This window comes from Anas platyrhynchos, chromosome 1 (assembly GCF_047663525.1).
Source record: "Anas platyrhynchos isolate ZD024472 breed Pekin duck chromosome 1, IASCAAS_PekinDuck_T2T, whole genome shotgun sequence".
Classification (NCBI taxonomy): Eukaryota; Metazoa; Chordata; class Aves; order Anseriformes; family Anatidae; genus Anas; species Anas platyrhynchos.
Genome location: NC_092587.1, coordinates 82,784,698 through 82,798,514, shown reverse-complemented (window position 1 = coordinate 82,798,514; position 13,817 = coordinate 82,784,698). Strand labels below are relative to the sequence as shown.

The following is a 13,817-nucleotide window of genomic DNA, read 5'->3' as shown; positions in this document are numbered from 1 at the left end:
TTTGCATATTTTCCCTTTAAAATGCCACCTGTACTTTCACTTGCTAGCCCACATAAAGATCACCTGCCTCAAGTTTCAGAAGCAGCAGACCCAGTAACACCTGCAAAGAGCAACTCCCAGTAGCCCTGTTTCTGGCATTCATCCCAGAAGCGTCACGTACTGTTCATGCTAAACAGCACACAGCAACTGGAGACCAGTATTTTTCCCTCTTCCTTTCAGATCATTTGGAAGGAAATGTAGATTAGGACCATCAGGACTGTTCAAAACCATGTATTTTCCCAGGACTGCATGCTGACTGGCCCCTGGGGACTCCAGAAACAGAAGAGGCATGTTTGACAGATGTAGTTTGTGAATATCCTGATTGCGGGAGGCAGATTATTTTTCCTGAATCTTTTCAGTTTTTCTTGTACTACTACAAATTAGCAATATTACTGAATTAAAAGCCCTTCAAAAATGCAGGATAAACCTTGTATTTATAATTGGAAAGAAATAATGAGGTATCTAATGCAGTCCTCTCTAGTACTTTGTCCTTTATTTTACAGATAGAAAATAAATAACTGCTTCAGTCCATCTTTCTATGAATTGCATTTCTGGCTACCCATACTACAGAGATCTAACCAATCCTAGAAGCCATACAGTCATTCCAGAGAAGTTTAAAGCAATCAGATGATGCTACAACCCCTTATCAGACTCTCACTAAGACAATTATTAAAAGTATGCTGTCATGCAAGCAGAGCCAGCTCCCACAGGTTTGTCCGTTCAGTTAATACTGAATGCAAGTCATGCTTAATTCCACTGCAGGTATGTGAACAGATCTTTCATGACTACACCAGTAAGCATATAGGTCAGAATCAAAAAGTCTTACCAGATTATGTGCCTGTGCTTGTGCATTTATTAAATGAGACCAAGGAGGAAAACATCAACTTCAGGCAATATTTCAGGTTACCACAGATAGAAACTGGTGATTTGACTTAGCTTGGTGATGGTAGAACTTAAAACCAGAAAGTGTTCTGCTTTCAAGAAGCAGTATATTCCGAGTATATTCTTTGAACAGAGCTAGAAGGTACCTCATCTAGTTTTGTATATAAAACCATTCGGACTCATCCAGGTGGTAAAGCATTTCAAATAAAAATATGTAAAATACCACTCAGAAAGCAATGCCCAGAGCAGCAATGATCAATAGTTTTACATTTTGCTCAAATATCTATAAGCTTTATGCCCACGTACTCGAAAATTCAAACCCTGGTCCATTAGTTTGACAGAAGCTCCATTTAGTAGTCACATCATATGGGTCATAGAATGGCTTGGGTTGGAAAAGACCTCAAAGATCACCTAGTTCCACCCCCCTGCCGTGGGCAGGGACACCTCACACTAAGTCAGGTTGCTCCAAGCTCCATCCAACCTGGTCTTGAACACCTCCAGGGATGGGGCATCCACAGCTTCTCTGGGCAGCCTGTGCCAGTGCCTCACACCCTGAGTGAAGAACTTCCTCCTAACATCCAATCTAAATCTCTTCTTTTAGTTTAAAGCCAATCCCCCCTTCTTGTCCTGTCATTGTCTGCCTGAGCAAAGAGTTGCAGAGTACCCCAGAGCTTTTTCCCTGCTGAACATCCCCAGCTCTCAGACTTTCTTCATAGGAGAGATATATCCTTATATCCTTTCCTTATATGCCTGGTATCACCACCATTTCTGGATCTACCATAAAACCTGTTTATCACTGCACTGGTTTGTTTTCTTTCAGCTTCCATGTAGGCTTCATGGTCTCAAAAACCTGAGCATGGGCTTTGTGCCTTCTCCAGCTCACTCCCAACCATGGCAGTATTTTATTTTTTTTTTTTTTTTGCAAGTAGCATACTAGAAAAATCTGAGAGGGACCATGAAAGTAACCACCTCTTTCCTAGTACTTCCTAGCTTCTAAGAAAGCACTTCCGAACACACTGTTTTAAAAACTTCATGTCTCTGCCTAAGCAGCCAGCCTAGCTGACTGGAGAACACCCCACATCACCTGATGAGGTCGTAGCTTTAGCCTACGCTATTATAACAGTGCCTGATGAAATGGAATATATTAAGCCCTTAGAAAAATATTTCCCTTCTCCCCTCTGGCTTGGTCTGCAACACCATTTATGTTTATTCTAAGTAGTAAAATCACTAATCCTACACCATATGCCTTATCGCTGTACCTCTTCCAGATGCAACAGATACTTCCCAATACAATGATCGATCTCACAACTTGAACGCTGCCTCAGAAGACCACGCAGGAGCCCTATGGTCACTGTAATAGTAGTACACAGATACACTGTTTATTTTCTGACTAAGACAGGCATCTGAAAAAAACAAACAAACAAACAAACCTTAACGCCTGCTAGCTAAAATTGGCATGTGAAAGTACTAATGACGTGTTGTGCCAATCCCAGAAGAAAAGAAACCATACTGGAAGACATGGGGAAGTACTTAAAGCTGGCACAGAGCTGAAAACTGCACAAAAGTAAGATATCTGTCCCCGCAAATCCTTAGGAAAGCACAGAGGTGCATCACCAGGAGCATCATCACTTTCAGAACTGGGTGGTGGGATTTGGTTCTTAACAATCTTAGCGCTGATGTTACAGAAATGCAGGGTCAGGAATACACGTCTTTCTGGGTCAACGTCTTCCTGTCTTCCCTTAAGATTAAAAGAAGAGACTTTGACCAACAGTATTTAGTTGGCTTCAAAGAACCAACACAGAAATACAAGAATGGGCTGAAGTCTCTAGGCAGTAAATGATTGTTTGCCTCCGTGGTGTATTCTCAGAAGCCCCAAACACTGGTCCTGGCTTAGTTGCTGAAATTTTGTTAACTTTCTGCCCCACTACCTCCTGTATCTTCCTGAATCTAAAAGAAGAACCCTGTGTGCAACATTCTACTGGGATCTTTACCAACAGAAAGAATTAAAAATTCTGTTTGCTGCCCCAACAAACACAACATTTGAAGGCATTACAGGTCTGCAGACAGGACGGTTAGATAAAAATACCAGACAATCCTGCATCTTCCTTGCCCTAATGCCCAATGTAAAGTTTGGCGCTGTTAAAACCTGACAGTTCCTTAGTGATGCTCCAAGAACAACTCAGAAATTCTTGGTTCTCACGAATCTTCTCACCTTAGCAGCTCACAAGGCTTCTGGAATTTGCCTACATGGGGTCTCCACAAGCAGAAACAAATGCATTAACTTCCATTTATACGGTAAGGGAAGCAGAGAATATGTGAAATCCCTTTTCTGGCACTATACCCTGCATAGCAGAGCTAAGAGAAGAACCAAAGACATCAAACAGTTTCCTGGCATATCCTCTGCTTATTAGATGGTGCTGCCTCCTAGCTGTACACAAAACAAGAACAGATCACTGCAAACAGTGGAGGAGGCTACAGGCATTCTCTGAGTTAGTTCCATCTGAATTGCAACATACTCTTTAGGAAAGCAGAGAATACTGGTTGAAATGTTTCTAACAGCAAACGTAATACTTGTTATTCTCGTATCAGTCTGGCAGTTATTCTTGAGGGTAAAAAATGCCTTTTTTCTCATCTGAATTGAACCTCACACCTTTTAACAGCTGTTGTTGCTCCCAGTTTCGTGTCTCTTTTTAAGTGAAAATAGCAACACTGAGAATGCTCCTGTAAAAAAAAAAGTTTCAACAAAGCTGAACGTGAAGTTCACATAATTCCCCATTTCTACTAAAAGATTTCTTTTTATACCTATGAGAATTACACTAGCCACACAGAATCATGTCAGGTAACCAGTATTCAAGTGATAATGTATAATGAACCTCAGACTTTTTCAGAGCACTTTTCCTTCAAAACAGAGTCCTTCGCATGTGGCCTGAATGTCATTTATTAGATGGGTAATGTAACACCACACATTTGGCTCTATCAAATGCAAACAGTCTGATTGCCCTTGGTTTACCAAGTAATTCTGATCAGTCTCTATCAGTAAACTGTTCCTTTCATAATTCATATGTCTTCTCCCCTCCATACTCATATAATTTGCAGCGTTTGTTAGAAGTAGTATTTCTTTTCAAGTCATTAATAAGGCTAAGTAAAGCAAGGACAAGAACTGGTTGCTGGAAGATCCTGATGAAAATACACTCAATTAAGCACCATTTAAAATTAAATTGAGACCTATGAGTTAGCCACATTTTAATCCATTTAATGTGTGCCATGTTGACTTCTGTATTGTTTTAGTTTTCAATCAAAATATTACGCAGTACCAGTCAAATGCTTTACACAGTCTAAGTATATATGACAACAATATTACCTGTGTCAAACCAAGCCTGTCACTTCAAACAAACATACCAAGTTTAAAGATTTATACTTATCTGCTCTGAATTCACATATCCACTGCAAAAGTAACAAACACTGGCTAGGCTCCTTACACAGGAAGGCACACCATTCAGCTTAAATGGACTCTTTTTTAATTCACTCATTTAGAGGCAACTGTCATTTTTTTTTCTTGGGGGCAGGGGAGGGAAACGCCAATGCACCACATTGTTTTCACTAGCCTGGAAGAGAAAACACTTATATATATATATAGATATATAGATATATAGATATGTATATATATACACACCTACATATTTGTGTGTATATATATACACAGGTGTGTGTGTATATATATGTATATATACACACAAGTGTATATATACACAGAATATACATATATGAATATACAGAATATATGCACACACACTTTGCTCAGATTTGTTTACAAAATATGTAGCATTTTTATACCATCCAATAAGAGGTAAATGATTTTAAACAAATCTTATAGAAATGACATGTTATTGGAAATTTACACGTAAAAAAATCCAGCACAAAAAAATCCAAAAGCTAAAACAAGATTTTGCTACTAATCAGTGCTTCTATCACCCTTCAAGAAAAGAGAAACACAGTTATTTATATGTGATGTAAAGGCAACATTGAGGGTTTTTTTGTTTTTAAATTAACCACCAAATTTAACCCCCTAAAATTACAAAGAATCAAAGTCCATTTACAGATCAAGTGCAGTAAACTAAATGTTCCTTCAGCACAAAGCAGCACTAGAGAAAATAATTGGGAGAGGGAAGGTGGAGGCCATCTGGCTTAGCTAGGGAGGCAGCAGGTGGCTTCTGCAGTGGCCACACAGGTCAGAGTCTCCATCCTGAAGCACAGACAGAACTGAAGACTGTATTTAAATAATGGTCACACAGAGCTGATGTTCAGGCCTTTGCCTAGCTTCTTTCAGCAGTTTGACAAGTGACGTTATTTTATTATTTTTATTTTATTTATTTTTTTTAAACTCTGAATCCAATGGGCTGGTTTTGCTTTTGCAGTGGCTTGTCACTGAGAGGAGTCATAAGGAGGATCTTGCAGACAGTTCTGCCACTAACATTTACCACAGGTACACGACGCTGCAGATGTTAGTGGCATTTTTGAAATGCTTACACTGGACAAATGTGTGTTCCAAACGTCCCAAATGGCTTGCAAGAACATAGCCCGATGCCAGGGGGAGCAGACAGCCTGGAGAATCCATTGCATTTACAGAAATGGAACTGCCACTTTCAATCACATGGCATCTCCCGATGTGTGAAGAGTTTGGTGTCAATGTCAGCTGAACTCAGTGAGGAGTGGCAGGCCTTTGCATCAGATGTCTGTGATCCAAGCAGCTTGCGGAGCCAAGAACATGCTGCTAGCAGAAGAGCAGTCTACAGCTGTGGGTAACAGCTGTCATGCAGTCAGCAATGCCTTATAGATGTCACCTGTAGGAACCACATGTTCCATACTAATTCACCTGAAGTCCCGTAAACAGCAGAAGGAAAAATGAAATGAAAGGGGCAGGCAGACCTGGGTGTAACATTACTATCTTTTGAATGTAGTGTCATTTTATTTGTTAAATAAGGGGCTTGACCACGAGGACTCTTATCATGAGTTGAAGAGGAAGCTCATTTCATGAAAACCAAAGGAGATCTAACACTCCTTATGCTAAGTTTTACAAATTACGATTTTGTTTTCAGAGTGTAATTTTTCAGAAGAGAAATCTGTTCAAGTCAAGCTGTGTAAAAATGTAAAGAGGCAGATAGGATTTTTTCCAACCATAACTCTAATACCAAGGACCAGACTCTGAAATATGAAGTCAGGAAGGGCTGGATTTTAAGGTAGGCATGGCCAGATCATACTGTGCTGGCAAGAAAAAGTGGGGGTAGTTTCTCCCTTCTAGAAGCTGGTTTGGAAAGTCATTTCTGGGGGTGTGGTAAGAGTGACTTAAATTCACAGGTGATTTTTTTTTGTGGATGGAGAGGAAAGACTGGGAAGGTGTACAAATCTCCACAGTGGTCTGCAATCCAGCTTGAGAGCTCAGTGTTGAGAAGGGGAAGGACCAGGTGTGTTCAGTATTCTTAAGAATCAGAAACCACGTCCATTGGAGCCTGTTGTTGCAGGGGACAGAGAACTCATTCCATTATTTGTAACGTTCTGTATGCCAATAACTCCAGCTGGCACATATAGCAAAGTAGATGCATTGCATGTGAAGATTTAACACATCTCACACAGCCATCCAAAGAGGCATCCAGGGAAAAAAAAAGAAAAAAAAAAAGTATGGGAAATTAATTCAGCTACGTTCTCAAAGTCTGAATGTCTCCCTGGGCTGCAGGCACACACTGCAGTAAATACGTGAGAAAGGCAGCCTTACCTTGGATGCCAGGAGTGTGGGGGCTAGTGGAGGAGGAATTACTTTCCTGTAACAGGAGTAGGGAATATCTCAAAGTATAGAAAGGTGCCTCAACTCCACAAAGATGACAGTGGAGAGGTTCAGAATCTAGAGAAAAAGGGTGATTCTGGCAACCCCTTGCCAAGAAGGGGGCATCCTGCCACGGAGCCAAGAGTTTTCCGGACGTATGTAAGAGCATGTGCACAAGGCAAGCGAATGAGCGCAAACAGGATTATGGAAAACATTGAGAGAATCACTCCACGGGTGGCTTGTGGCTCAACAACAGGATTGGCTAGGTAGAGGAGCACACAGCACGGGGGCACCTCAGAGCTGGAAGCCTTCCATGGGAGCCTCACACTGCTGGAAGATGTACTGTTGCTGGCCAAGATCCACCTGTGGGGCAATGCTGCTGTCTTCATCCTCTGTTCCAAAGTAGTGCTCAATCAGATCAAAGGCCTTCTGATAAATCTCTTGATTCTCATGGCTCTGCAGGAATTCAATCTTGTCCAGGCCTGCAGAGAAAAGAAGCACATAAAAGTTACAGCTCGGAAAAAGCATTATGGCCATGATCATTTTCAGTCTGCTGTGAACATCACATTCCATGGCAATTCTCTCCCACCTTCAGAAAAGAAAGATCCCACTATGGAGACCTTTACAACACTCACACTCTCCACAGCCAAGGAAAATCAGGTTGAACTACAGGATTCCTTTGCAAATGCACAATGTTCCATAATTTGTCTGCCTCTCCCCTCCCACGCCAAAAATCTAATAAATCAATGAATGTGTGAAAAAACAGGCCTCAAGACTTTTTCTGAACAGAGTTTTAGAACCATGTTTCCTGAAAGTGTGTTCTTAGCACTTTTGTTTACAAGGACCATGACTATACAATCACTTAACTGCAAGTCAGAAGTCATTTTTGGTAATCATCTAGTCCAACTTGCAGCTCGGAGCAGCACTACTAGCAATAGCAGATTAAGTTAGCTGTGCCTTTGTCTAGTCATGTCTTCAAAATCTCCAACAATGGAGACTCCACTACCTACTACATATCATGGGTATATACAATGCAGTTAAACTTGTACAATCACATCAAGCATGTCGTCAAACTCAAGCCTCATAGTCAGAAAATACGGCAAACGGAACTATCCTTGGTATGTAGGAATGAGGCTATAATGAAATCCAAGTTGTAGCCACCCTAGTAAATCTTTAGTACATGGGGTACTGTAGAGGTTTTCTCGTTCAACTCCTTTTACTGAGTATGGATACTAGAGGAAACAATTATCTGGCATTGTATTGACGTTTCTGCAACCCTGATGTAAGAAGGGAAGTTCTGTTTGTACCTGTGGCTTTTGTTAAATAGGGTACGCATCAGAGGCTATCCCAAGCTAAGATTATGATACTGTGAAGAGAACTACTGATCTCACAGTAACTCGTGACAGAAGACAAAGGGACACAAAAATGAATAAAGGAAGGGAGCATCTATCCCATAAGGAGAAGTTGAGAGAGGTGGGACTGCTTAGCCTATAGAAGAGAAGGCTCAGGAGCAGGTGCGGCCAGGATCTTACTAAGATACGTACATATCTGAAAGGAGATGGGAGACAGAGGGATTTGGCCAACCTCTTTTCAGTGGTTTGTGGGTGCAGGACAAGGGGTAATGGCCACAAGATGGAGCACATTAAGTTCCACAACAACATGCGAAAGGACTTCTTCATGGTGAGGGTGACGGAGCACTGGAAAAGGCTGCCCAGGGAGGTTGTGGAGTCTCCTTCTCTGGAGATATTCAAGGCCCATCTGGGGCCTTGGCCAGGCCCTTTTCAGCAATACCCAGTGACAGGAGAAGAGGCGATGGACAAACTGAAACCCAGAAGGTTCTGTGTGAACACCAGGAAAACTTTTTTTTTTTTTTTTTTTTTTTTACTGTGAGGGTGACTGAGCACCAGCACAGGTTGCCCAGAGAGGCTGTGGAATCCCTATGCTGTAAATACTCAAAAGCTGCCTGGACATGGTCCTGGGCAATTGGCTAGACAAGATGACCTTCAGAGGTCCCTTCCAACCACGGCCATTCTGTGATTCTCTGAAGTCGTAGGAATCATGAGCAAGTGCTGACAGAATACAATTCGTAAAACACTTGGAAATATATGAGGCCCCACAGTCACTCAAGAAGCAGCAGTGCTGTCCCAATTCTCTGAATGCAGCAGCCACTAATCAAGGCTTCCCAAACCATAAATGAAACCTTTATGCTAGGAACTGCCACACCTCATTCGAGAACCTAAAACATCTCCAAATTAGAATACCCGCTTACTTTTCATGGAAAAACAAACAAACAAACTAGAACCAGACACCAAAAAAAAAACTTATTTTGATGCAGCTCTTTCCTGGAAGTCACATATTAATCAAGAAACAATATTCCATGCTACTATCCTCTCCTATACTGCTCTTGACAACCCATTTTTATTTTTTCTTAAAGCTTCAGTGCTGGGCAGCATGGAAACAAGCATAACAAGTCAACTACGCTAACAAACGTCTAAGATGACTGCCTTCAACTTTACCTCTACAGGACAACTCAAGACTACTCCTCTTGAACTTCAGAGCATTTAAGGATATCTCACTAAGGGCTACTTATATTTAAAAAAAAAAAAAATGACCCAGACAACCAATTCCATCTGATACTACTACCTTTAAGGCAATGAACAATTAATACATTACAACTGGTGCAAAACCTACTTAGCCAATCCAAAGAAGAAATTCTCACCGGAACGCTGTGCAAGCTACATTGCATACCAAGTAAAAGACTTATGCTAAGGTTGAGGGAAGTGAATTGGATTTGAACAGAATTCTGGAATTATGTAGGACTTAACGTATGCTTAGGGAAAAAGCCAATGACAGGGAAATGGTAGGATCAATGCAGATCATAGAGAAACAAACATGACAAAGTAGAGAAATAGAGGCAATATTAAGACACTGGTTGCATATAATGAGTATGCTCATCGAGCCAAAGCCCTGTACCTCATCATCCGTAATCTGCACTACCTTTTTGTTAAATTCTGTTTTTAGTTTCTCACTGTTCTGGTTTGTTAGTAATAGACAATAAATTATATAAATCACCTTATTCTGAGTCTGTTTTGCCCATGATGATAAATGTTCAGCAATCAACCTGTCCTTATCTCAACCATTGAGCCCTTTCCATTCTGTTTTCTCCCCCTTTCCTTTCGAGCGGTGGGAGTGAGAGAGCAGTTGTGGTGGAGTTCAGCTGCCCAACTGGGTAAAACCACCACAACCATATAGATAAAATATGAATTGTGTGTCATTTCAGTATTTTTGAAAGTTTAAGGGCAGCTGTGAGTTTAGAGACAGAATGTCCCATCAGAGCAGTATGCAAAGAGGATAGAGGATCAAGATTCATAAAGTGGAGAGCAAGCATATTTGCTGTGTTCTTTGTGCTTAAAAAAAAAAAAAAAAAAAAAAAAAAAAAAAAAAAAAAAAAAAAAAAAAGAGCTATACAGAAGAGAGGAGCTGTCACTGCCTGAACAATGCATTAGGGAAAAATCCCACAGCAAGGCAAGAGTGTTAAACAGCGAGCAATTTACAGGCTCTCCACCTTCAGACTTCTAGACAGACTGCTACATAGTTTTACCCTTTATGACATAAGATTATGCTTTTCTCAATGATACTTAATTCTGCTGAGAAAAGCTGCTGAGGTGAAGAGAGAGATACCACATCGGACAGAAAATGGCCAGACTGAATTGAGAAAACCCCAGGCCTGTTAACAAGGAAACTAACCTTAGGAGTAGACATATCTCAGAACCAGGACTAAATGTTGGCAGTGCATGCCATAACTACAGCAAAGCCAAGCCAAAACAAGAATTTGCTGCTGCTGGCAGAATTCTGCAGGGCAGCAGAGAGGGAAAAGAAAGGCCTGAAATCTGAGAAACAGAGCAGAGCTCCTGAACTTTTATCTGCTGCAGAGAAAAGATACTAGGGCTGAATGACATCCAGGAGGTTTCCGCAACGTGAAAAAGAAAGAAATAAAATATTCACACACTATCTCCAACTACATACAGACAAAGGTAACGTGAAAACTGAAGCACATTGGTAAACAATTTGTCTAAGAACAGTTAATTTTCAGGTAAAAGTGGTAAGAAAATTAATACAATCTGGTCTACTGAAACTCTAACAGATCCATGATCACTGCTTTAATCCCTGCCACCCACAGATGTTTTGCTCATACCATATGCTTCCTCAATAAGAGCGCAGTAAGGATTAATGCCAGTGCCACTGCATTTGGATTCCTGCTCTCCAAGCCTCAGGATGTTCTCCAGCCCATTCAGTGCTACTTGCACAATCTTTGAGTCCATTACTGTAAGGAGGTCACAGAGTGGTTTGATGCATCCCAATTCTACTAAATACCTGAAAAACACCACAGACAACAGTTAATTGTTTGTAAAGTTAAAACCGATATAGCCATTTAAGCATTTAGTGTGAAGTATAAAGAACCAAAACAAACATAAAATATCAACTTGATTGCAGAAACTGGAAAAATTACAGACATCTATATGTATCCAGTCAATTCTGCTGAAAGACTGAAAATATCTTTAAAATATATTATCTGTCTACACATTTCTATGTGTAGAATGATAATGAAATAATCGTCTAATTTTGTAACTTTTATTTATAAATTTATAAGTTTATAATGTATCTTATCAGCTTAACTATATTAAACTATAATTTAAAGTATTAACATTGTATAGAGTTATATATAAGCATAATATACTAGTATAAGTTAAACAGAAAGAACAATGAACACGAAGCCCTTGTCTCAGGGGCTTGGGAGTACATCTTTCAGCCATGACTCTCCAGGTTGCATTTTGTTACACTCTGTAACAACCACTGTGAAAAAGTTTAAAAAGTTTAATTTGTGGTTTGTTTGCTTTTTTTCCACATAAGAGGAATGGTTCAATTAATGAAGTAAGTATTACAGCTGAAATTCTTCTAAGATTTCTCCATACAGGAATGAATGGCTCATTCACAACTCAATCTAAAGATGTCATCTCTCTGGAGACAAACTCTGTAAGCATACAGAATTTTACATACAGACTGTCAAAACTGTACCAACTCTTTACAGAAACATTTTTGAGTTTCTATGTTACTAGCTTGGTTTCTTGCAAAAACACTAATTCACTCAATTTCATTGAAACATTTGTACTATTTCATACTTGATCTGTTCAGCAGAGCCTCCAGATGTTGCATTTGTGATTGCCCATGCAGCTTCCTTCCTCGTCCGAAATTCAGCTGTTTGCAAAATATTTATTAGAGCTGGAAAGATATGGGCATCGATGACTGTCTGCAAAGAAGAAATGACATGTCAGGGTTATAATAAAAATTAGAAATAAATTCCTTGTCCTGAGCCTATGCTCAGCACAACACATTAAACAATGAAACATTACTTCTCAACAGGCAAAAATCAGTTTACAGCTTTACATTCTAAACCCTAATTATCACTGGAGTTAGCGTTTATCCCAAAGTAATTCATAACATGTTCAGACTGAACTATCACCATATCTAACGCGCAACTTAATTATACCTTGACAGCAGGAGAATGCCATATTTCCCTTATTTTTCCAGGTAATGAACCACTCAGATCTTAAGTCCACTAACTCATTAAAATCCCCCTAAGCTGAAAAAAAAATTCATAAACCTGTTTGTGAGATACTGTATTTTGGCAAGACTAGACAACAGAGAAAAGAGAGAATGTATTGTAAGAACTAAGAACTCCTCAAAACCATGTATTCTTTCCTGGTGAAAAGACAAAGCAACAGATGGTTCAGTAATATGGTTAACTGCATAGCCCATCAAACAGATACAAGTCAAACAAGTACTTAATCAGCAGCACAAAGTTTCTAGTAACTGCCCCTGGAAAGAACCTTTTACAGTAAAAAAATAAAACTGGTTCAGTTACACACCTACCACAAAGATCTGAAACACTTTCTTTCACAAGGGTAACTAAAAGAAACAAGAGCCTAGGGTTGCGTTTTTAAACCAACCATTTAATAAGGACATTATCACTGAACTGGTAACACCAAACTCAAAGAAATCCTTTGCAAGGAGCTCTACAGACAGAAACAGACCACATCCAGCATAAAGTTACAGGCAATTCACTGGCTGGACAATTACCCAGTGGAAAAAAAAACAACCTGTTGACATTTCTTTTATCCTTCCTGTTTATCTGGGCAGCCAAGCTGCATGAATTCGTAAATCCATACTGTGCATTAGTTTTATCAACAGTCTCCTTTACCACAGAATCTGCAATTCCATAAAGGCGATTTGTGGCCCTCGACTAAAAAGAGTGTATGAATTTAAAAGCTATCACGAAATAAAACTCAACAGGAATTGGATAAGAATTTTTTTTTTCTTACATTTTTCTGCTTTCTAGCATTGAAAGGTTTCATATTTGCATTAGATTGAGGGGAAACGTTCACTAAGAGTGACAAGATTCAAAATCAATCCTTTTATAATTTTCTGCACCGCTTAGAGGTACAGGGCACTATAGCCTCCACCATCTTGCCACCAAACTTCACCAGAGAGCAACTTAAATAAATAACAATAGTGGAATATAAGAAACTCAACACTGGGGTTTTTAGGTATGTCTCTTAGCTTCACTGATCGTAACGCAACTTTTCTGGAATCTAGGGTAACATATTTTGAAGGAACACATGCAAGACTGCGAAGATTGGTACAATAAAATTTTAAGAAACCCTTTGTCTTTGCTGAACGTTTTGAAGATTATTGCTTCTTAAATCCCTCTTCCAAACAAGAACTTTTACAAGAGATTTACTTATAAAGCATCTTCTCAGAACAAACTTCTTTAGTAATCAGAGAAAGTTACACAGTAGCACCCAACTAAATCAGCGTATCTTAGCCATCAGGCTGCAAGCATTTTAACTTTGATCAACAAAAGCAAAATATACCTTAAAATATTTAAATTTAGACCTGTAGGAGGTGAATAGTAGGGAGAATTCCAGAACAAGGGGTACTAGCAATGGGACAGTAACAAGTGGGAAAAATCACAGATCTTAATTCTTTTCCTCCAGGCTCATTAATTTTGATCTCTTTG

General features: G+C 39.7%; 1 protein-coding gene across 2 annotated transcripts in view; it reads right to left on the bottom strand.

Annotated features, from left to right (window-relative positions):
* Nucleotides 1-513: 513 nt before the first annotated feature.
* Nucleotides 514-13,817, bottom strand: part of KPNA1 (karyopherin subunit alpha 1) — a 54,811-nt gene continuing 41,507 nt past the window's right edge. For both annotated transcript variants that reach the window (XM_027449713.3, XM_072043586.1), the window contains exons 12-14: nt 11,920-12,047; nt 10,935-11,113; nt 514-7,221 (exon numbers count right to left, since the gene is read on the bottom strand). In XM_027449713.3, the coding sequence (XP_027305514.2) occupies nt 7,034-7,221; nt 10,935-11,113; nt 11,920-12,047 (495 nt within the window). In that variant the 3' untranslated portion in view covers nt 514-7,033. The remainder of the gene's footprint in view (nt 7,222-10,934; nt 11,114-11,919; nt 12,048-13,817) is intronic.